Consider the following 25,656-nt stretch of genomic DNA (forward strand, 5'->3'; position numbering starts at 1 on the left):
GACCAACCCAGCCGGAGGGGGACTGGCAATCAAGGACAATGGACTCTGACCGACCCTGCCATCATGAACGATCAAGGGGGACATTGGGGGGCCCAATAGTCCACAGCTGCAACGTGATCACGAGGCGGGAAAAAGCGCGGGAAGGGGGGAATATAACAAGTGATGCAATTGTACCAAGCCAGTCCTGGCTTTGCTTGTGACTACTACGTTACGCATGAGTAAACCTTCTTTGTGAACCACACGTGTCACGAGAGTTTCTCTGTCGAACGGGGCAAATCTCAAATAAAGCCAGGACTCACCGTCAGCGCTACCCGGTACCACCGAGGAGCGTTTTCTTTCTCAATACAGGCATGACCAGCGACGAGGAATCCGTGGGTCAGCTGGAGCGCGAGGAACCCAGGCTCGCGGAAGGGTGGTCGGAGCCACCCGGGAGCGACGGGGCAGCGGCCAGGGCCGGGCACCCTCCATCCGAGCGGTGGTCGATGGGCGTGAACCAAGGACCAGACGGTTCAGGCGTTACGATGACCCGGGGTTCGGGGTTCCGGAACCGCGAGTGGAGCGAGAAATTCGCCCGACTAGAGGAGAGAGTCGAGCGACGCCTAGACGCCGTGGAGGCGATGCTCCAGACCCTACTACAGAGAGTGGGGCCACCGGCGGTGAATGAGGGGGCGAGCGACAGGGGGGGCGGTCTGACACCCCCGCCGGCACCACCCACGGCGCCCCGGTCGGAGGACCAACGGGCGGCAGACGCCCTGAGACTTCGAGGTATCACTGGGAAGTTCTCAGGGGACCCTGAACAGCTGCCGCACTTTCTGATGCACGTCAGGGGGTTCATGCAGAGGGGTGGTCACCTATTCGCTAGAGACGAGGATAGAGTATCCTACGTGGCCGAGCTGCTAGATGGCCAAGCAGCCAGCTGGGTGATCGGGCTGTACGATGCCAACGCGGCGGAACTGCGGAGTTTCCCGGACTTCATGCAGGCGCTCCGGGACAGATTCGAGGACACATTGAGCGCCAAGCGGGCGGAGGACGACATCCTACAGTTCAGACAGCGGGGCAAATCGGTATCGGAGTATGCCCTGGAGTTCCGGAGGTTGGCCGAGAAGCTCACGGACTGGTCGGAGTCCCTGAAGGTGAAGTATTTTAAGAGGGGACTCAACCCAGAGATCCTGGAACGGGCACTGGGGCGGGACGACCCGCCCACAGTGAAGGATTAGATCTGGCTGGCCGGAACGGCGGAATCGGCGTGGCGGCAGATCCAACAGAGCACAAGACGACGGGACCAGACGAGGGACCAGCCGAGGGAGAGGACCCCCGAGGAGAGGTGGAGCGGTCGGCGGCAGTCCACCGGGGGGCGAGAGGTGACCAGAGCCCCGAATCTGTGCTTCCGATGCGGAGGCAGAGGCCACCGAGCGGCGCAGTGCCCGACGGAGCGGGAAGGAGCCCCACCACGGCCCGAAGTCAAGCCCCCGTGTGCGAACGGGAAAAGGACCGGCGACCGACCGCGGAAGGGGGCAGTGGCGGCGGTGACCAAGAAAGGACGCGGGGGGTGGTCGACCCCGGAGACAGCATCCTCCGGAGAGGACTCGGAGCCGGCGGGAAACGAGGCGCGCTCACACTGAACGGCGTCCCAGTGCGAGCAGGGGAGTCGAGGCGCGCGGACCCAATAGGAGACGAGGACTGCCCACCGTTCCGGGTGAGGATACACGTCCGGGGGGTGAGATCCGGAGGGGAGGCGCAGCTACGGGCGCTACTGGACTCGGGCTGCACCCACTGCTTGATGCACCCAGCGGTGGGCTCGGGGCTCGGGCTACAGCTGAGGCGCCTCCGGGAGCCCATTTCATTCAGCCAGCTAGATGGCACGCTGGCGGGGGGGGGGCCAGCTCAGTATTACACCGAGCCGTTCCAGATGATGATCGGGAGTCACCGGGAAGAACTGAGGTTTGTGGTGGTCCCGGTGGCCGACTACGCGGTGGTACTCGGCTTGGCGTGGCTGCGGCGGCGGAACCCACGAGTCGACTGGACGGCGGAGGCAGTGCGGTTCGGGGTCGACAGACCGGCGAGGGGCGAGAGCAGAGGGGACCGAGCCGTGGAGACGGAGGCAGCCGCAACCACCGGCGGGCAAGCGGAGGGTCCGGGACACCGGGAGACGGGGCGAGAGCAGATGGGGCCTGAGACCAGGGCGGCAACAGCAGCAGCAGCAGCGCCGGGACCCCGGAGACCCGCCACGATCCCGAGGCGAGGGGAGGCAGCGGCGACTGGCGAGGTGACCGCAAAGCGAGGGGCCGGACCCGGGGAACCCCCGACGGGCGGCGGAATCCCGAGGCAGTATCGAGACCTGACGGCAGCGTTCGGGGAGAAGGAGTCCGACCAGCTCCCACCACACCGGCCCAGTGATTGCGCCATCGAGTTAGAGCCAGGAGCGACCCTGCCTAAGCCGAAAATGTACTCCCTGTCGAGGAGGGAGATGGGGGCCCTGCGCGAGTTCATAGACAAGAACCTAGCGTGGGGATTCATCCAACCCGCGAAGTCACCATTAGCGGCCCCGGTGCTATTCCGGGAGAAGAAGGATGGCTCGCTCCGTATGTGCGTAGACTACCGGGGGCTGAACGCAATCAGCACGGAGTACAAATACCCCCTCCCCCTGATGAAGGACTTGATGTCGCATCTGTCGAAGGGGAGGGTGTTCACAAAACTGGACTTGCGCAAAGCCTACTTCAGAGTCAGGATCCGCGCAAAAGATGAGTGGAAGACGGCGTTCAACACCCCGCTCGGAAGCTACCAGTTTTCCGTGATGCCGTTCGGATTAAAAGGGGCCCCGGGGGTATTTATGCAGCTAATAAATGAGGTGCTGCACGACCTACTCTACCGGGGCGTCCTGGTCTACCTGGACGACATCCTCATCTACACCGAGACCCTGGCGGAGCACGTGAGCCTGGTGCGCACGGTGCTCCAGAGACTGCTGAAGGCACAGCTGTACGCAAAGCTCTCGAAATGCGAGTTCCATCGAGAGCAACTAGACTACCTCGGCTACCGAATATCCAGCCGGGGAATTGAGATGTACGAAAGTACGGGATGTCCTGGGCTGGGAAGCGCCGTGAACCCGGAGGCAACTCCAAAGCTTCCTAGGGTTTGCGAACTTCTATCGCCAGTTTATCCCGAACTTCGCCCAAATCGCCCTTCCCCTAACCGACCTGCTAAAAACCAAGGGCACTGGGAAACCCCCCAAGCCCAGCATGGCACTCGCGTGGACTGCAGAATGCCAGGGGGCGTTTGAGGAACTAAAACGGCGGTTCACAGCGGAGCCGATCCTGCGCCATCCCGACCCAGACCGGCGGTTTATAATCCAAGTGGATGCATCAGACGTGGCAACGGGGGCAGTCCTGCTCCAACCCAGCCCGGAGGGGGCCATCCACCCGTGCGCCTACGCCTCCTGCAAATTCACCGAGACGGAGAGGAGGTGGATGGTGTGGGAGAAAGAGGCGTACGCGGTCAAGTGGGCGCTGGCCACGTGGAGGCATCTACTGGAGGGGGCAACTGAACCGTTCGAGGTGTGGACGGACCATAAGAACCTCGAGGCCCTGAAGATCCCGCGTAAGCTATCCCCCAAACAGGCACGGTGGTCCCAATACTTCGGGAGGTTCAGGTTCACACTGAAACACATCCCCGGGAAGCGCAACTTCCTAGCAGATGGACTGTCTCGCATGCCCCAACACGCCAGCCTACGGGAGGAGATCGTGGACTCCGTCATCCCTGCCAGCAGGCTGGCTGCAAAGGCGGTGACCCGAAGCCAGACCAAGGGGGAGCGACGGGACGCGGCGCCTGAAGTAAGGCAAGTGTTCGCGGAGGCGGCGGAGTGGGACGCTTGGCTCAAGCAGAACCGAGAGGCGCTAACCGGCCAAGAGGGGTTGTGGTGGCACGAAGGAAAGCTGTACGTGCCCGAGGGTTGCCGACGGGAGGTCATGGAGAGAGCCCACGACAGCCGGAGCACGGGGCATTACGGCTTCGTAAAGACACTCCACTTAATCCGGCGGCAGTTTTGGCGGCCCACGCTCCGGAAGGACGTGGAGGCGTACTCGGGGGGTTGCCCGGTGTGCGCGACAGCGAAAGGGGCCAAAGGCAAACCTAGAGGCCTACTCCAGTCGGTAGCGGAACCCGACGGCCCTTGGCAAGAGGTCGCCATGGACTTCATAGTGGAGCTCCCAGAGAGTAAGGGGAAGACCGCCATTTGGGTGGTCACGGACTTATTCTCCAAACAAGCGCATTTTGTAGCGTGCCGGCGAGTCCCCACGGCCGAGGGGCTGGCGAGACTGTTCGTGCAACATGTCTACCGACTCCACGGCGCACCTTGACAGGTCGTCAGCGATCGGGGCGGCAACTTCATCGCGCGGTTCTGGCGGGAGTTCCTGAAGCGGGTGGGGATGAAACAAGCCCTATCCTCCGCGGCGCACCCGCAGACGGACGGAGCCACGGAACGCCTGAACGGGGGGCTCGAACAGTACCTGCGCTGCTACGTGGGGCACCAACAGGACGATTGGGCGGAGCTACTACCATTCGCGGAGGTGGCATACAACAACGCCGTCCACAAGAGTACCGGGTTCTCTCCGTTCAAAGTAGCCACCGGGAGAGATTTCGTCCCCATGCTGGAGCTGCCTCAGCCGGAATCCCAGATCAACTCCCTGGACGCCTGGTTCGCCCAAATCGACGAGACCCGGCGAGCGGCGCACGCGGCATTGCAAAGAGCCAAAGCCGACTACAAGAAGCACGCGGACCGCAAGAGGCTCCCCGAGGAGAAATGGAAAGTGGGGGACCAGGTGTATCTGTCAACCAAAAACCTAAAGACGCGCCAGGCATCGAAAAAACTCAGCCCGAGGTTTGTGGGGCCGTTCCCCATTACGGAGGTCATCAATCCGGTGACCGTCAGGCTGACGCTCCCGAAAAGCCTCGGGAAGATCCACCCGGTGTTCCATTGCAGCCTGCTAAAGTTGCACCAGCCGGGGAACGCCTGGCACAAGGCGGAGGGAGTACCGCCACCCATCATGGTCGGGGGGGAGCAGCACTTCGAAATCAACTGGATACTGGACGCCTGGAGGCACAAGGGGCAGACCCAGGTCCTAGTGCAATGGAAACATTTCCCCAAGTCCCACAGCGAATGGGTGAGTAAAACCCACATAAGGGCGCCGGACCTAGTGCGGGACTTTTACAGTAAATACCCCGGGAAGCCGAAATAGAATCGAGGGGGGGGGAGTTGTCTTCAGGGGGGCGGCATGTCAGGTTCGGTCAGCACGAGGCTTCAGGGAAGCACGGGGCTGCAGGGAAGCTCGCAACCAGACCACGCGGAATCCACCGGCGGTAGCTAGCGGGGAAAAGAGGAACCGAAAGCGCTGCTAATTAACAAGCCACCTGCGGCCAGCTAAACAGGAAAACCACAGCGGAAGCTTTTAACTATGAACTGATAACGGCGCGAGCAAGCAAGGAACGGGGCCGCAGGGCAGCGAAACAAGATCGCAACGCAGCACAGAACCCGCGGGTCTGCACGTAGCAGGGAGGGACCAACCCAGCCGGAGGGGGACTGGCAATCAAGGACAATGGACTCTGACCGACCCTGCCATCATGAACGATCAAGGGGGACATTGGGGGGCCCAATAGTCCACAGCTGCAACGCGATCACGAGGCGGGAAAAAGCGCGGGAAGGGGGGAATATAACAAGTGATGCAATTGTACCAAGCCAGTCCTGGCTTTGCTTGTGACTACTACGTTACGCATGAGTAAACTTTCTTTGTGAACCACACGTGTCACGAGAGTTTCTCTGTCGAACGGGGCAAATCTCACACTAAGTTTCATGACATCAGTACACTTCAAAGATAATAAGTAGAAAGTAGAAAAATAAATGGGGTATGAAGATATACCCAAATCCCTTAGTCCAAGCTTTATGCAACAGAAGTTTACTATGGGTTGCCCTTTGATTGTGGTGTTGAATTTTCATAGTGGTTTCATTTACTATAATCTATTTTCATGACTGTACATTACCTTCAAATCGCTGTGATGACATTGATATATAATTATTTTTGTATTAATTATATTTGTATATTGCCCAGTACCAAAGTTTTCTGAAAAAATGTACCAAATAAATAAATAAATAGATAGATAGATAGATAGATAGATAGATAGATAGATAGATAGATAAATAGATAAATAAATAAATAAATAAATTCAATGTAATAATATTGTAACACTCTCTAGTCTCTTCCTAAATAATTACATTTAAGGAATCATTTATTTTCTTGCATTTTCTCTTTACTCTGACTGAGTGTGTATGTATGTGTGTGTGTACAGCAACAATTCCTATTGGACATAAAAATATCTAATATCCTTAATAGCTAAAATGGAGGTTTGTAAATCCCTATTTATTCCTGCTTTCCAACGGCCTGCTTTATTTTATTTTTAAATGAATTAAAAATCATTATTTCATAGCAGTTCTGTGATTGCATAGAGACAAGATCTCGTATTTAAAGAAGAAAGAAAGGCAGGGATTGGGGGAGAGAGAGAGGAGGCTCTAAAAATTCTTTTCAAAATGTCATTTTCCTCGGTGGCATTCTTCCACTCTTAGCAAATTTTCCCAATAAAAAGGATATGGAAATATTGAAGGATATGGAAATCTTGAACAAGTAAGTGTGCAAATAATTCCCTGTATCATATTAAAAGTATCCCCACAAGAATATTGCCTCGTGAGCCTAAGTTCCTCCTTTGCAGAAAATAAAAGCAAGCAGTTATGAGCAATTTAGGTTTCCTGGGGAACAAAGTAGGCACGTTGCTCAGATGCATACTGAACTATCTTCTCAATGGATTTGGTAAGAATTCAGAGGCTTAGCTCAAAAATATGACCACAGTACTTATTGCAATGGTTATATCAATTTCGCCTAACACTTATCCATCCTTTTCAGGTATCAGTAGCGGGATGTTGTTTGTATCAGATTTTCTGTCAGATTTTCTCAATTGTTTCTTCTCAAACAGTCTTTTCAAATAATTTTCAAATGCAGGCATGTTCAATGTGCAGTGGGGAAAATGACCAGGAGTCTGATAGCACCTTTTCCAACTAACCCATTTCATTAAGATGCATGGAGTGGACAGATGTCAGATCTAAACTGGGGTGAAGTGGTGGGAAAGGGAGGGAAAGGAGGGAAAACAGCCACAATGCCCCTCTGGATTCTACATAGGAAAAACAGGACAAACCTTTTGCAAAATACTTAAAGGACAGAAGTTTGACACAAGGGCTCAAAACAAGGACAAATTCGTATCAGAGCTTTCCAGCCTCCCAGGATACTTCACAGTAGACCGTGAAGTGATCATTTAGTGGCACTTTAACAGCAGCATCGAGTGAAAAATTATTGAACATGCATTAAAAAGTTTCAAGCAATCTCAGAAGGTCTCAATAAACACAATGGGTTTTGAGCACATTACAGTTGTTAACAGATAAGATACTTCTACCCTTTCTCATATATAACCTGTATCTGCATAACTAACCTACTGCAGGTCACAAAAGATGATGCCTTTTAAGAAGATCTGATGGCCAGAAAAGGTGCTGCCAGACTCCTATTTTTTGCCACCACAGACTAAACTCTTCCTCCTACAAGGGAAAATAATTAACAGTTGAACTAGATGCAGAGGTCTGGATTCCAGTCATGTTCAAGAAAAATTGAAAGAGCTTTCTTGTATAATTATTCATTTTACAAAAAAATTAAACGGGGAGATGTTCAAAGCATGGCCCAATCTCAGGCGTATTTACTCAGAATTAAATCCTTGAAAGAGGAATTGGAGTTACATTCAATCATGCATGCATAGGCTCTCCATTTCTGTCTTTCAAGGCAAAGAAACAACTGCTATTCATAGGTTATTACATAAAGTCAGGTGCATCTGCTTAGGCCCAGTAAAATATCTTAAGGAAGCTTGTTCACTGTGGTGCTTGAACAAGCAGAAGTGTGTTCAGATGAATACATTGTTCTTACCTCTTAGAGTTTTAGAAGTTCCTGCATGAAGTAATGCAATAGTTACAGGTGTTTATCATTCCTGGATTTTTTTAGCTTGGAAATTCTCTGATTTATGTAACAAGATTTCTGTATGAAACAATAAATAGGAAGGCCTTATATTTTAAACAAATAATAATACTATTGATGCTATGTCTTCAAAAATGTCATCGTCCTCAAGCATCAATAACAACTTGCATTTTCATGTATGTCTGCATGCATGTCTGTATGTCTGTCTGTATGTATGCATATTTTTTCCATTAGGTAAATGAAACAGGAATCACGGACTTCATCTTGTTGGGATTTGGAGATCAGCCTGAACTGCAGATTTTATTTTTCTTATTATTTTTTATCATTTACATGATGACTATGTCTGGGAATCTTCTCCTTGTTACTTTGTTTGCAACTGATAGGTGTCTTCATACCCCCATGTATTTCTTCCTGGGGAACTTATCCTGTCTGGAGATTTGCTATGCCTCAACCATTCTGCCCAGAATGCTGTCCAGCTTTGTAACTGGGAATAGAAGCATAACATTCTCTGGTTGTTTTATGCAGTTATATTTATTTGGGTTCCTGTTGACTACAGAAACATGTCTCCTATCTGTGATGTCTTATGATAGATATTTAGCCATTTGCAAGCCATTGCAATATCACTTCTACATGAATAATAAGGTCTGTATCTCTTTAGCAACTGGGTCTTGGGTAGGTGGCTGTTTTTCTATCTCAATAGTGGTCACATGGATGGCACAATTAACATACTGTGGCTTCAATGAAATTGACCATTTTTATTGTGATTTTGTACCTCTGAGTAAGCTAGCTTGTGGTGATATTTCACTGTTTATTGAAGTAGTCTTTATACATTCTTCTCTATTTACCTTTCCTTTATTTATCTTGACCATGACATCTTACATTTTCATCATATTGGCCATTTTGAGAATCCCTTCCACTTTTGGGAGGCAGAAGGCATTTTCCACTTGTTCTTCCCATCTAATTGTTGTTACCATTTTCTATGGATCGTTAATGATTGTTTACCTCCTGCCAGATGGCTCGCTAATGAGAAATTCATCCAAACTCTTCTCTGTATTCTATACCATCCTCACTCCTGTGGTCAATCCCCTCATTTATAGTTTGAGGAACAAGGAAGTGAAGGAGGCTTTGAGAAAATTACTCCAGGTGTACTCCTAGGTTTCTGACTCTATATCTCAGTTTCTCAGCCTGAGTCTCTCTGAATATGTTTTCTACAAATCCGTTGATCCAATGCTAATAGTGGCAATGGTGAGAGATTATCTGAGGTGTAAGACAAAAGATTGGAAAGGAAAGCAGATCTATACATAAATGCTTTTAGGAGTGGGCAAACGGGCAAGAGACAAAATATAGGTGGGGTCATCCTATGTTTGTGGCCATTTTGGATTAATTAACATGAGCTGCTGACATCACTACATTTAGAAAAAGAAAGAAATGTACTTTTAAAAGACTATAACACAATTCATTTGAAATAAAATGATAATAACTAATTAACTTTCAATTTTATTCCATCAATTAGAAATGTAAGATCACTTTTTTTGGAACCCTTATTATAGTTGTCTGTATGATTCAATTTCATTTCCAAGGTATAATTGAGTTTTTTTATTGGTTGATTATGGGTGAATATATGAAATCTGCTACGTTATTCCACTTACTTTCTATAGGGATTTGCAAATATAATTTTTAAATACATAAATAAAAAGAAGAAACTATTTATATTTCTTTTAAAGTGTGGACAAAAGTAAAAGTAACAGATTAATCTACTCAGACAGAACATTTGTGAGTGCATGTGTGCATTTCATATTTGAACTTTTTTTTTTTTTTAATATATATCTCAGCAGACAATGAGTGCTTAAGACCATTACTGCAATGCATGATTAAGAGCTGGATCTGATGTGAGGTTATTAGGTTAGACTCTTTGAAAGGAAAAGAAGACTTAACTTAGCCAGAGCTAACATTATTTTAATGGACTTTTTCTACCCATGAGTACATGTAATCCAACCCAATCATTTTGACATATATCGCAGCTGGGATATAAATATATGTCCCATGGAATCCGTTCTTCAGAAAATTTAAAATTATGAAAAGGAAATGTTTTGGATGGAAGTGATTCTTCTGATTTGGTTCAACTACAGTTACATACATTCAAAGTTCAGCCATATAATCACTTTTTTATGTGTCACGACCTTTATGTTTGTTGTATATTCCATGGACCTGCTGATCTTGAATATCTAAATGCTTATCCACACTGTTACCTCATTTCCAGAATGGACCAACAAATATCATTGAAGGGTAGAAACAGAAAATGTCACCCTGTATTCAACCTCTACTCACTATTAAAATGACCTCCATGTGTGTTTTACTGGTGAGGTATTAAGTACTCTTTCCTCCTGATGTTGCTTCAGATGCCTCAGCCAAGCCAGAGATTGCCCTGATCTTGAATTTCAGGTAGAGCTTTCCTTTACCAGGAGTGCTGAAAACAGCCACAGCGGTTATCACCTTCGTCTATTATATAGGAGTTATTGATTTAAAAGCAGCAGAGATGATAATGATGATGATGATGATTTTAGTTTATCATCATCATCATCATCATCATCATCATCATCATCATTATTATTATTATTATTATTATTATTATTATTATTATTATTATTATTATTATTTGGTCCTGACTCCTGAGCTACAGTAGATACTTCTTACCCTTGGCAATTTTTAAAATAAGTCCAGTGATAAATAATTTTGTAATTTCTCCAGTAGTAAAAGAAGTTCAAACCAGCAACATTCTATAGATAACACAAAGATCATAGCCATTATTATATTTCAGCATTGCTGTAAACAGAGGTACTGAAGCTCTTAAAGTGTAGTGGGATGGAAAGGGATTCTTAATTTGAAGTTGATGGTTGTTCCTGCATATATGTATATTATAATGTGTGTGTGTGTGTGTGTGTGTGTGTGTTTATATATGTGTATATAAGTATGCTTATATATCTTTATATATATATCTTTATATAAGTATGCTTATATATCTTTATATATGCCCATGTGCACACATGCACATGCACCCACAAACACATATGTGTATATAGGCATATGTGTGTGTTTGTGTTTGTGTGTGTGTTTGCATTTGGGTACACATCCTCACATAGACATGAAACCCACCCACAGGAGGGAAAGCAATTGGCAGTCGCTTTCCTAGAACAGAAGCTGGGAATTGTCCTTTTGGATGATGTGACAGCTTACATATTTGCTTAAGGGTTATATGTTTCATATGTCATTTCTTTGTTTTTGGATTGCAGTGAAATGCTAATGTTCAGATTGTTGTAAACAATGTGGATGAAGTGAGGAACAATTAAGAAAGGAATGAACAGCCATTGAATCATTACTGCTGCAGAACAAATATTTTGATAAATTTTTATTAACAATATAAGGAGAATCCACAGAGGTATTGTAAAACCTTTAAATAATCAACCAGTCAATCAATTTTTATTTCACTCATAGCCCAGCATGTAACTAATAAGATAACAATTATGCTAAAAGAGAAATACAAATAGTTGTATTGAGAGAATAAAATAAGGTAAAGATGAGATTATTAAGGGAAAATTGCAAAGTACAGGTATTAAAATGCAAAAGAATCCTGTAAAATTATAACTAATTTTATAATAAATAACCTAAATAGTATAAACTGAGGCAAATAAGTATAAAGGAACCTAAGTAATACTAGAATTTATAAAACACTACGAGAATGTAAAGCTACGTTAACTTATATTAAGTCACGCTGAAGGCCTGCTAGGGTTTGTTGGATTTAAGACCATTATGTCCCAGCCAAGAAATAGCAAAATAAAACATAGAGTATAGGTATATATTTAAAATGAGAAGGGGGGGGGCAAAAGGGGGGGGAGAAGGAAAGGGGGGCAAAGGAGGACAAAATATATTGAGTTTTGGAAGCCTAGTTAAGACATGGCAGCACTTCACTTGCAGCAGGTGTTTACATTTCATCATAGATCAAACTCCAAACCAGGCTACATTGCCTGAAATCGCTGCCACCTGGTCAGCTAGCAAGAAACTAAGATAATCAGCCTCTGGGCTCTCACCTTTAGATAAATGTTTCTTTGTTTTTTCCCCCTTTAATAAAACATGGACAATAAACCACAAGAAAACAAAAATTATTTGTTCAAGAAACTGTTTGTAATGGAAATATTTTTGATAATTCCTAGGAGATTGAGAGCTTAAATATTCATTAACTTTAAAAATGTATATGGTTAATCTAGTCTAAAAATTCATGTTAGTCCTAGATCATTCTGCGAAAGTTTCTCATTCCCAAAAGTTCTTGGGAATATCATTTGGGAGAACTGGTGGCCCATCAGAGGTGTCTGAACTAGGACAGTAGCCCAAACAGTATGACAAGGATACTAGAAATAGTAGTTAGGGAAGACTGCTCTGGACCAAGGGAATTAAAATAAAACAAAGCTTGAGATGGAAGGGTTAAGGAAAAGAGAATTTTGGCACATTGAAATCAAATAGCATTTTTTTCCCCTCAGTTGTAAACAGGTAGACTTTGCTTACTGACTGCCTTGTGCAGTGACCATTAAAATTTGACCAAGGCACACATTTATGACCTTCATTGCATCCCTCAGTCACGTGATCAGTCATGCTATTGTCTTGTCCAAAAGACAACCTATTTTTTTCCTCCCCTCCCCCACAAAACGGAGAGATTGGAGAGGAAGGGATTACAAGAGAGTAAGCAGACACACAATGGGGAATATACCAGCTGCTTGCTCAGCACGTTCGTGGCATTCCTTTCTATGTGTATTCCCCATTGTGTTTCTGTTTACTCTCTTGTAATCCCTTCCCCTCCACTGAATGTAGATAGGAACATTACTTCCCTTCTTGCTAATTATTCCAGCACAGGGGTGGGCATTCCAAAGGGACCAAGGAAAATGAAAGCTGAAATAAATTCATCAGCCCAGTCACAATTGCATGATTCCCCACGTAGCGACCACTTTGCTTAATTACTGAGTTGCCACTCCCAATGGTGGTCCCTAAATGAGGACTACTTGTAACGCTCTTTTACCCAGAATCCATGATCAATGATCCAATATCCTTAGCACCTTATTCTTTCTCACCAACCTTTTAAGGGCATCCTTCACCTCCTTGTTCCTTAAACTATAAATCATTGGATTAAGCAGTGGAGTCACTACAGCATAAAAGACCGATGCCACTGTATCCAGATTCGAAACAGAAGGAGAGATGGGCCGTACATAGATAAAGATCACTGTGGCATAATAAATCACCACCACAGCAAGGTGTGATCCACAGGTGGAAAAGGCTTTCTGCCTCCCAGTGGCTGAAGGGATGTGGAGAATGGTTGAAATGATAAAAATGTAGGAAACCATGGTTAGCAGACACGTGCTCAGGATGACCACGGAGGCCAACACAGAGACCAGTGTAGAACTGAGAAAGGCATTTCCGCATGATCTCCTCAGCAGAGGCCCAGCATCACAAAAGAAATGATGGATCTCCTTAGGCCCACAGAAGGAGAGCTGCGATATGAGGAGGATGGGAAGCAATGGAGCCAGGAATCCACAGACCCAGGCTGCTGTCGCCAGCCAAATAGTTAGATGTAGAGTCATAAAGGTTGGATAATGAAGAGGATGGCAGATGGCCAGGTAGCGGTCATAAGCCATAGTGGCCAGAAGGAAGCATTCAGTAGAGCCCAGGGAGAAGAAGAGGTAGAGCTGCACAATACAACCTGCCACGCTGATGCTACTTCCACCAACCAGGAAACTTTCCAGCATTTTGGGTACTGTGGAGGTCGTATACCAGATCTCCATGAAGGAGAAATTGCCAAGAAAATAATACATGGGGCGTTGTAGTGGACGGTTCATCTTAATGACTGATATGATCACAACATTGGCAGTGACAGTGAGGACATAGGTGGCCAAAAACAGAGCAAAAAACAACATACGGACCTCTAGAGAAGCAGGAAAACCCAAAATGACAAATGCTTTTACCAGACTTTGGTTGGCAGATTCCATGTTAACATCCTGTCTTCTTAACAAAGCGGGAGGAAAAAAGGAAAAGACAAATAGTTTGAGCCATTGAGTCATGCTTGAGAGGCAACATTTGCATAGTCTTCAGTATTTCATTACTACTACTACTACTACTACTACTACTACTACTACTATTATTATTATTATTTGAAAAAAGTTCATTTTGAGATAAAAAGAGCTCCATTATGTTCAGGTCAAGTACCCCTCAGATAAGTGCACTTATGAATCCAATCTCAGTCACACTCAGTAGAATTAGAAATGAATGAATGAATGAATGAATGAATGAATGAATGAATGAATGAATGATAAACTCCCTGTTAAAAAGTATGAATCGGGGGATATTAAATTATGTCATAAAAAAGCATTAAGATTATGCAACTCTGAAGAACAAAAAGATACTGATTCTGAATTCAACTTCTTACCTTATACAGCAGCTGCACAAGTGTCATGGCCATGTTTCCCATGATTCCACATTAGGTTTCATGTATTAAGACATGATAACCTTTCACATTAATATCCATGGACCAAGAGTTTAGTAACCTATCTATATCCAGCCCATAAAAGGTGGACATACCTAAATCTTGCAGATAAACACTGAAGAATCACAGCTAATCAGAACTTATTGCTATGTGTCCTAACTGTCAAGGAACAAATACCCATCTGCTTTTCACGTTTTACAAGGTCATGAGGAGCACAGTCGTGCAACATTGCTAATAAGAGCATGATAGTCACAGTTCAAGAACACTCAAGGGTTTCCCTGTTCTCTTGGTTTTTATGCTGAGCACAAACTTGAGATTTTAGCTCTTAATTTCTCGTACAGTGCTGGCATAGAGAAAAGATAGCAGGGTTAATATTTCATTGCATAGTGTTAAAATGCCGGTAAGATTGTAGGTGAAATAGTTGTCTATTAAGCCTGTTTGACCCATTCCTTCCCCTTTTCGGGTGCGAATATAGAAACGTGTCCAGGTATAAGGAATTACGCCATTTGGGGGAAGCTGCATACAGGAAAATGTAACAAAAAACCTTGCTCACTTATCTATTCCTCAAAATGCAGTTTCCATCCCTCCCTCCCTTTCCTTTTCTTCCGGAATAGAAATAAAAGACATTGATTTCACTCGTGCTTGATGTTGTAGATAAATGGGTATAATACTTCAGATTAGCAGTCTGGGAACTAAATGATCAGATATTTGTATTAGTTGGGAGGAATTTAAGCCTTTATAGTAATGGTTTGGGCAGAAAAATAATACCTCTAAAGATGAAATATTTGAGGTTTCTTCCATGATCATGTAAGAATGTCTGAGGTTTTAATAACTGGGGCTTCCATTATTTCAACTTCAAAACAGCATATTAATGACCTAATAAAAGCTTAAGATGTAAAACTAAAATGGAAGATAGATAGATAGATAGATAGATAGATAGATAGATAGATAGATAGATAGATAGATAGATAGATAGATAGATAGGTAGGTAGGTAGGTAGGTAGGTAGGCAGGCAGGCAGGCAGGCAGGCAGGCAGGCAGGCAGGCAGGCAGGCAGGCAGGCAGGCAGGCAGAAAATTTAAATTATATTCCACTGGATACAACACTGGATGACAATATGGAAACTTAACACTAAGATCTTAATTCTAAATTATCTGTTCATAAGCAAGAAGATATCTTCATATGCATTTTCACAAATATTTTTAAAAGGTATTTTGCCAGAAGTGAAACCAATGTATCCAATCATTTTGTTTAAGTGCTTTACCCTGTGGTTTCAATGATTTTCATTAACTCTATTACTGCTGAGAGCATTTAGAATGTGACTGACAGGATTCTATAGAGAATATCCCTCTGCTAGCCTAAAGAGAGGAAGTCCTGTGTGCAGAAGAGAGAGAGAGACAGAGAGACAGAGAGAGAGAGAAGGAAGTAAGAAGATATTATATTGGGAAGCAGCAATTCTGCTCATTGACCCATGACAAAGATTGTCCATCCTTTTCATTAAATCATTTCAATGCTCCATCACAGGCAACAATGGAAATAGAAACCCTTATTCCCTCATATTTTTTTTTCACTGGACCACAAATAATGTTGATGATGCATCATCTTTGTACCATCCAATCCATTAAAAAATTGGCTATCAGCCTAATTTTTATTCCCATAGCAGACTGGCAGCAGTCAGGGGGAAAGTACTTAATAGATGGTTCATTATTTGCAAAGAAAATTTAAAGCTTGTTTAAAATTATTCTTTTAAACTCAGTATGAACTCTTACCCAACCTGCTTCTCTACCCCTACGATAAAAAAATGAGTATAAAAATTGATTGTAGCTTGCATTTTTCTTTTGGCAGAAGACTTGAAACAACAGAAACAAGGCTTAAAACATTCAAAGCCTTTTCAAATTTAGAACTTTTTGTATACCCTCATCTTTGAGTTGGACCGATCATGTCAGTATTGAAGTTTATGAAATAGCAGGGCAATATTTCACTTCCTCTAAGAAAAAAGTCTCACTGAATTGCAAAAAAACACCTGTAAAACTGTAATATTTAGATCAGAACTGATGGCTACCAATAGATATAAACTATTTAACTTATCTACAGTAATTTCATTGTTTAATAACAGATGAAATTCTTAAAAAATTTGGTTATGGTTTTTATAAATTAATTGTGTGTTCTGCTTTCTCCATCTATGATCACTCCATGTATACATTTGTAAACCTCTGTCAACATCCCTAAATATAGATGGACTGATATAAATAATCAAACTCAAAATATATGCAAAACTTCAAACACTGGATAGATTAGAGATAGAATGATTAACTATGAATTTATATCAACCCATTATCAAATTATCAATAAAACATTTACCTTAATAAAGATAGCCTCAGGATGCACACAAAATGCTAATTGCTCAGGTTTATGAATACATTCTAGGTAAAGTGAAGTTATATGAAAATGAGTTAATGTAGCTTAATTTCAGTGAAATCTTGATTTTTAAATTCTTTATAAATCAAATAAGAAATCTTTCCCATCTCTTCTTCATACTTAAAATTTCCCACATATTTTCTGACCCCACCTCACTCCACATTAAACCATCAAGCACAATGTGTCTCAGAGTCACAGAAAATAGACCAATGTCGATGTTACTATTTGAAGTGTCTTTTCACACACAAGAGACGAAATCCTTATCTCTGAGCAATAACCTTTGGGATATGTTCACCAGCAATCAATTACATTTGTAATTATAATGTGTACTCTTAATTCCTGTTTTCTTAAGGGCCATGAAAAACATCACCACAAAATTTGGAGTGGAATTAGGGAGAGATCAATAATCCAGTGGTGTCTAATATCCCTTCAGGAGCAAATCAGTTCCCTTATCTGATTGCTCAGTTCATTTTTCTAAAGCAATTAGCCTTAAATATATATATTTTAAAAAGCTCTATTATAGTAAGCAAAAAACATAAAAACCCTGGGATAATTCATACCTTTGTTTTATCATTTGAATTTAGGTTAAGTGACAGTTCTGATTTATACACCATGATGTTTTGTGACAAACCTCGTAATTTGGTTAAGCAAGGGATAGCAAAGAAATGTATCCAGGTTCAGTTTGACAGAAAGAACTTGAATTGTCCTTCTGAAACAAATATACAAGCCTGACTGGATGTAATGGGGGATGGGGGATAACGGGGATAAAGGGGATATGGAGGGGCAAGTAAAGAAATGTGTTGCAATATCAAATTGCAAAGTATACCTCTTACATGTTTGAAGGGAATGTCACAATGCAATGCTAAAGGGTACAGCTTGCATTATGTTGTCACAATAAATGCTTAATTATTTGGAACAGCAGTATGATTAGGCACAGATACCCACGGATCTCCAAATTTGCTCCTCAGTTCTCTAGGCAAATAAGTATTCATGAAGAAAAATAATTACAAATTACGTAAATCATACAAGAAAAAAAGAGCATTCAGAGGGGAAATACATTTGGGCATATCAAAAACTGTAGATAAAACAGGGTGGCTGCTTTTCTGTTTGTTTATTTGTTAGATTACGATAGCTTTAATTAATCTAGGATTCTAAACTAAGCAGCTTTCATAGAATCCTTCATACTGACACTTCATATGAGGTATTCCATTGGAGGTGTTTAGGAAGCAATGTGCAACTCCCCTAAAAGTTACATTAAATCATCATATTGCTTTAATTCACCTCCTGTCACTGCTCCAATAACTAGAAGAGATTTGTGTGCATGCACAATGAATACTCAGAAGCCACTTCCTGCTAATGGAGACTTAAAGGTGGCAGAAGGCATTTCAGTGAAATAAACGGTGTTGTCTCTGTGCCTTAATGGGGTATGTCATGACCTTCTCACACAGTCTATTCTGTATAGGCATGGTGTGAACCCTTTTCTGGTCTTAGGACCACATTCTATCCCCAGGAAGGTTTACTGGGTTGCATGCCCACAAAAGAAAACACATGCATTGTGATGTCATAATGCCCATGATTGAATTACACATTAGCATGAAACATCATAATTAAGTTATATAATCAATGGATATTAGTTTATTGGAGTTAAAGAAGGAGAAAGTCCTTGGCAGAATGTGTGATTCTGTAATTACCATAAGGTGAAGCCACAAAGTGATTACCACCTTATGATCACCACAAGGTGGAAAATGTCCCTGTGCTTTGAAGGTATACCAGTGGCAGGGCAGTGGGAACGGTCTGCCCTGGGTGCAGGCAGTAAGAGGGTGGATTGTCTAAAGAGACTATCTGGAAGGTCACCAGCAAGTGTGGATTTGGGTTGTTGCTGCCAACATATCAGTCAGTTATTTGGTGGTCAGTGGCACTGCACAGTGACAAAGATGGTCCAGGGCAGGCTGTCAGTGGTATCATGGGGGCCAGCCTGGATCCTGTGGCTGCTGCTTAGCTCCCTGATCCAATCCAAGTGTCAAATACACTAGGTATGCCACTGGCTTTGAATGAAGGTATTTATGTGGACCTGATGTAGCTATAAATGATAGTTGTCTTAGAGAGTAAAATTAATGAGAATGAATAAGACAAGAAGGAAACAATGAGCTTTGCTAATAACATATCCGTGCAATATAGACTGAGAAGTGGAAAGTTATTAAATATTTATTTTCTAATTTATGTGCTTCCCACTCCTAAATATCTCTGGACATCCTACAATGATAATCTTTAGTCCACAGTAACTCAGGCATGAGATGAAGAAGACCTTGTCCATAGCTATGAAAACATTATTCGGGAAGCAGCTGCTGAGCAGACTTGACTCCTAGTGACTGGATAACTCTTCTCATCTTATTATTCTTCAGTAAGACTAGGTTGTCAATAGGACTGTCAGTCACTGCATCTGAAAAACTCCCACAGAGTATTTAAGAATCCCTTAGATCCAATAGTTTTCTAATGATAGACCATGCAAGGGAAGTCAGCAACAAACAGTCAACATCTTCTCAAGAAATTATCTGTTCATGAAAATAGGGAGGCTCTCACTCCATGAACAGCCAATGTACTCTACCCTGTCACCAAAAGAAAGAAAGAAAGAAAGAAAGAAAGAAAGAAAGAAAGAAAGAAAGAAAGAAAGAAAGAAAGAAAGAAAGAAAGAAAACAAAAACAAGCAAGCAAACAAACAAACAAATCAGATTAAGAGTAGAAGAGTACAGCATGTTATTCAGTGTATGCTGGGCTCATGATGTTCTAAGACTGCTATATGGTTCTTTATTTATTAAATTTATATGCTGCCCATTTTCCACAGAGATGGTTATCATTTTAGACATGACGTTCTCAGCCTTGAGTGGGCAGTTCACCATAGGTTTGAGGGTTCCCAAGGCAATTTTCCTGGGAGTCTAAAAGTCCATTACAGAAATATGGGGTGGGAAACATAGCTACCTAATCACTTTTAAGTCAATGGACTAACAGGCAAAAGTCATTTTCTTTAATTTGTAGAACTACTTCACACAGAGAGGTGCTACTCATCCTGTGAATAATATCATATGACCAACTCACAACATCTGGGTCATTTTTGTGGCCAGATCCAACAGAAATCATACTATCAAATTCTTATTTGCGGCTCTATTTTTCGTTTTCTTTATATAAAGGCTAAAGTAGATGTGAGAGCCAGTTTAGTTGTAGTGGTTAAGGCATCAGGCTAGAAACCGTGAGACCATGAGTTCTAGTTCCAGCTGGGTGACCTTGGACCAGTCACTTTCTCTCAGCACTAGGAAGGAAGCAATGGCAAACCACTTCTGAAATCTTGCCAAGAAAACTACAGGGACCTATGGAAGAACACTATTGAACAGATTGATGAAAGAAAGAAAGAAAGAAAGAAAGAAAGAAAGAAAGAAAGAAAGAAAGAAAGAAAGAAAGAAAGGAAGGAAGGAAGGAAGGAAGGAAGGAAGGAAGGAAGGAAGGAAGGAAGGAAGGAAGGAAGGAAGGAAGGAAGGAAGGAAGGAAGGAAGGAAGGAAGATGTGTTTAACACATCTATTTTGCTTTTAATTCCACCACCCTCATAAATGGACTGAACTGTTTGACCCAGGGTTGCATTGCTATTATGTCCCTGCAATCCATATGATGTATATGTATGTGTCAGTGGAAAGGGAAGCTGAATTATCCCTTATCTTGGCTGTTTTCCTCCATGAATTCTATAATTGGAAATAACAATGTAATTAATAATTAGCAGGATAAAAATGGATATAAAACTTTCTCATTGTATACATTTTGTCCATATAGATGTTTCCTAGTTGGCGGATCCATATTTTCATATTTTGTTAACCAGTTAATGGTTGTTCAAGATGGCGCCCTCCAGAGGGCCTATATAATCCTTAGTCAGCATAATACATGCACTCAGAAATACTGGGAAAAATTCTCCCTTTTCCTGACACCACGGCAACAATCCACAGCTTTATTTCCCCATCCATGCAGTGTCAACTGTTGTTGAGAAAAAAGTACCACCAATTGCTCTTCAGGACAGGGCAGGCATGGGTTTGCATGGACAGGTGCCTGGGACAAAGACTTCAGCCACCTTTCAAGTTGTCTGAGTGACAGTTTTCAGCAAAGAGATGCTTCTCCCCAGTACCCAATAAATACATAACTAACTAACTGACCAACCAACCTGCTATTTGGCTTATTTCTGAATACAGGTCTATCATCTTCTGAAAACCTAAGTGACAGGAAGAATGGTAATCTTATCTACTCATGTACTAGATGTCTGAGAGACTGATAAACTTCTATCTAAAAATAACCTCACTGAGTGTTTGGTATGTCATTGGAGAAATTACCTACAACAAAATGAAATATTACAGAGAGACGATATAGCATTGCTTGTGCTTGTAGAAGCCAGAAAACACTACTTTTGACACAGAACAAGAAAAGACCTGTGGAGGCTACCTTGCAATAGATGAGGAGTGGTTTGAGGATGAAATCACGGGTACATATTCTCAACAAATGGTTTGTGGGATGTCTTTATGCCAGGGCAAGCAGGATGTATAGTAACCCCTTTGATTAAGGTCCTAGAAGTCCCAGGAATAGTTTTGCTGAGGGCATCTTTGAATTCCTGATTTCTCAGGCAGTAGATGATTGGATTGAGAAGTGGTGTTAGAATAGTATAAACAGCAGATATCAGCTTGTTGGAGTCAACAGATGTAAGGGCCCTTGGACGTGCATAGATGAAAAGGGAAGCACAGTAGAAAATAGTGACTACCAAAAGATGTGAGGCACATGTGGAAAAGGCTTTCTGCTTCCCTTTGGCTGAAGGGATGTGGAGGACTGTGGAAATGATACAAAAATAGGAAGCAATTGTTACAGAGAGTGGAACAAGGAGAATGAGCAAAGCTAGTAGAAAGTCCATGAGTTCAGCCAATGACATGTCAGTGCAGGCCAGATTGAGAAGAGGGGATACATCACAGAAGAAATGATTGATAACATTTGGTCCACAGTAGCTCAGGCGTGAAATAAAATAGACTTTCCCCATGGCTATGAAAAAGCCGCTCATCCAGGAACCAGCTGCTAAGCGAATGCAGAGCTCTTGGCTCATAATGGCTGGATAGCGCAGTGGGTTGCAAATGGCCACGTAGCGGTCATAGGCCATAACAGCTAGAAGGACACACTCTGTGCATGCCAGAGCTAGGAAGAAGTAGAGCTGAGCCATGCAACCAATAAAGGAAATATCCTTCTTCTCCATCACAAAACCAGCAAGCATCTTGGGGATTGTGACAGAGACATACCAGATCTCCAGGAAAGAAAGATTGCATAAAAACAGATACATAGGCTTATGGAGATTGATATTCACCCTGATGAGTAGAATGATCACAATGTTCTCTGTGATTGTCAGTGAATATATAATCAAGAAAATAATAAAGAGAGAAACCTGTAATCCAAGGCTTCCAGGAAAACCAACCAAGATAAATGCATGTGTTCTGTTCTCTCTTTGCATTCTGAATAATATGGTATTGCTGTAGAAGAGAAGGCAAACAAGCATTTACAGTTCAATGATATGTTTATGAATACTTATACCCTAGCATCACAACACCATCTGTATGTACATTTGTAGATAGAATTAGATTAAAGAATATTAATATATTTTAAATTGTTGTCAGCAGAAAGTATTGCTAGATGTAAAATTTAAGTCTATGGCCTATCACATACCATGATAACTCATAAAAATTTGGCAAAGCATGTTGCCCTTTGTTAACCATGGTTTATATCTTTGTTGTGATAACTCAGACAATTGTGGTCTATTCAGTAATCACTGAGAAACAGATCATCATTTAGTATGATATCTGAACCCAGCCAATGCATTCATGGATGTGCAACCTTGACCTGCCACCCAGCCCTGCAGATGTCTTTTTGGAATTTAAAAAAAAAAATACTCTTCACCAATTTATCATATGATCTGCAGTTACAGAGATATAGTTATGCACTGAAATGTATCATACTTTTTAAGAGAGAGAGATTTTTTTATTCCTCTGAAAGCATGAGATGAACAAGAAGAAAAATCATAAGAAGAGACCAGCTAAATCAGTCAAGAGCTCTAGCTAAACCAATACAGTGGATGAACAGAAATATCTAGAAAGCTCACAAAGAGGTTATGAGGACAATTGTCCTGTTTTATTGTTGCTCCTTTGCCAGTGGTGTTTATAGCATGCTGCACTTGATTCTGGGGACAGTTTACAACTATTGAAAGCTGTATACAAAAATGTACTTATAAATTATTTACAAATAAAGTTCATAAATTATGTTTCTTTATTGACAATTGATGTCAAAAAGCATATTACATTAGGGAAAATAGCTTGTAAGTGGTGTGTATCGGGAGATAGGAAGCACAAACATGCCTACAAAGATTTTAGAAGATTGATACCTCCCACTGATGAGGAAATAAGAATAATAAAGAATGAGGAATATTTATTATTCTTAAATATATAAGAATAAGGAACTGAGCACTCCCAGAACAAAGACAGCTTGCTTTAGAATCCCTGCCCTTCAGACCTGTGGAAGGAAAAATAAAAGAATCTGCTTTACCTCTTAAACAAGAGAACAGGAGTAAATAGCATTGTCTACCCCTACATTAAAGAATTAGATCTCTGATCCTGCTTTACCTCACAGGCTCTGGAAAAAAAGGCATTTATGAAAAAATTGTATACTACCTTGAGAAATTTTGGAATATTAAAGCAATAAATAAATATTTCATCATGTGACTATTGCTATGTTTAGTCTCTCCTTTTGCAAGCTTATTTAGCATTAACACGTTCAGACTAATCACAGGATCTTATGAGCTTCCTTAGAATAACCCATGTTAGAGGGCTATGCAAAACTTCAAGGGGAGCTTCATTTAAATGAAACTAAGAGTGAAACATGTCTTTGAAGCAGATTTCTGAAGCAATACTTCCTCCCACAACTTCTAAAGAGTAAAGCAAAACTTCACAGAAGCCTCTTCCAGCTTTTTTCCCAGCAGAGACGTGAAAGTGATGTGAAACAGTGGAAAGAGTTATGTCAGTGGAGAGAATTATATCATCACTGCATCTCAGTGAGGCAAATAATATTGTGAAGCACCTCTTGAGGCAAAAACCTTGGCCTATTATCAAACCTGCATTAAAAATGATATCAAGGAATCCTGTTTTATGCTTGGGAGAATTCTGAGAACCCTTTGGTGAAAAATGAATTATAGTAACTCATGTTCTCTGAATGTAACAGGTCATAAACTACTGCCAAATATGTGATATTCTGATTTACCTGCCTGCAAATGGGGAATAGGGTGTTAGCTATATTTATACAGACCAGATCTATCAGGTACTATTATCCATGACAGTTATTCTGCATATTCTTAACAATCTGCTATTGCCTTAACGGCTTCACTGCTTGGTGAGTACACTATGAACCATGAGAACTATGGTACATTCAAACATATGAATCTCATGCAATGAAGTAATTCTTATCTTGGCAGAAAGGAAAGAAGGCTTTACAGTCATGAAAATGACTAGAAGATATTCTGCATAGGACATTTTGTGATGGATTGTTTACAAAGGGATAAGAGGAGCATCCTATGAATGCTTGGTATATACAATTCCAGTGTACAGTGTTGGCCTGATTTCAACATCCTGAATTAATATGCTTATATCTATCTAACTATCCATCTAACTATCTGTTTACCTACCTACCTAACCTTTGGACGTAGCATTTCTCAGAATTTTGTTAGGCAGTTCTCAGTTCAAAACAAATGTATCAATAGGCATTTGCAAATTATAGATAGATTTTATTAATTTTGGTGAGTGACAGCATTAAAAAGTCACTTGTTGAGATTGCAGCCATATAAATTGAATAAATAAATAAATTAAATAAATAAAAAGAGAAAGAAATGAACAATAAAGAATACAGTCAAGTGTACAAATATGGGATGAGTACACATGATAAAATAAGCGATACAGCTGTGGGCACCATTAATGCTAAAATTGTTAAATAAAATTTATATCTAAAGAGGAAGTAAATATTCAACTTAACATTAATTGACAATATAGACATAAATTATCTGATAAAGTTAAAAAGCAGGGGTATTAATCATAGATAACAACAAAAAATGATTAAAATAGAAATAGAAACTAATTGCTAATGTTAAGCCTGAGACCAATTGTTTATGCACATTCACAATTATTATACCAAACTTGCCTGCATCATATGTGACAATTATGGAATTGACATAATTAGCTATTTTTCATCTGGGATGGTTCAATCATGCTGAAAGAGGTTTAGGAATAAGACCTTTTTCATTCTGATAATCAATATCCAGAAGCTACTCTCTAAAGCAGTGTTGTCCAAACTTGGCCACTTTAAGATGAGTGGACTTCAACTCCCAGAATTCCCCAGCCAGCATGGGTTGTGGCCAAGTTTGGACAACACTGCTCTAAAGAATCTCTTAGCCTGAGTGAATTCAAGAGATTGTAAGTAGTTAAAAAAAAAAAAAAAAGTCACAAGAAGAAAGTGTTATTGTTGTTTTCTAAAATTACTTGTGACAATGAATATTGAAATTTAAGATGAATGGAATCATTCCAGCTGGGAAACGGTGGCACTTGAACCAATAATTAA

At 42.2% G+C, this 25,656-nt stretch overlaps 3 protein-coding genes across 3 annotated transcripts; 1 reads left to right on the forward strand and 2 right to left on the reverse strand.

Annotated features, from left to right (window-relative positions):
- Nucleotides 1–6,385: 6,385 nt before the first annotated feature.
- LOC148215628 (olfactory receptor 5AP2-like) lies at nucleotides 6,386–9,209 on the forward strand. The gene is made up of 2 exons (XM_088143107.1): nucleotides 6,386–6,391; nucleotides 8,289–9,209. Exons 1-2 carry the CDS (start codon nucleotides 6,386–6,388, stop codon nucleotides 9,207–9,209), a joined length of 927 nt encoding a protein of 308 aa, XP_087999233.1.
- Nucleotides 9,210–13,132: 3,923 nt separating this feature from the next.
- Nucleotides 13,133–14,083, reverse strand: LOC103061046 (olfactory receptor 6F1-like). Its single transcript, XM_007434971.1, has one exon. It carries the CDS (start codon nucleotides 14,081–14,083, stop codon nucleotides 13,133–13,135), a length of 951 nt encoding a protein of 316 aa, XP_007435033.1.
- A 7,419-nt stretch (nucleotides 14,084–21,502) lies between these two features.
- LOC103056097 (olfactory receptor 6B1-like) lies at nucleotides 21,503–22,513 on the reverse strand. Its single transcript, XM_007438515.1, has one exon. The coding sequence runs from the start codon at nucleotides 22,511–22,513 to the stop codon at nucleotides 21,503–21,505; it is 1,011 nt and encodes a 336-aa protein (XP_007438577.1).
- Nucleotides 22,514–25,656: the final 3,143 nt, after the last annotated feature.

This window comes from Python bivittatus, unplaced genomic scaffold (assembly GCF_059951505.1).
Source record: "Python bivittatus isolate LINGU-HERP-01145 unplaced genomic scaffold, Pbiv_v1 ctg000470_np1212, whole genome shotgun sequence".
Taxonomy (NCBI): Eukaryota; Metazoa; Chordata; class Lepidosauria; order Squamata; family Pythonidae; genus Python; species Python bivittatus.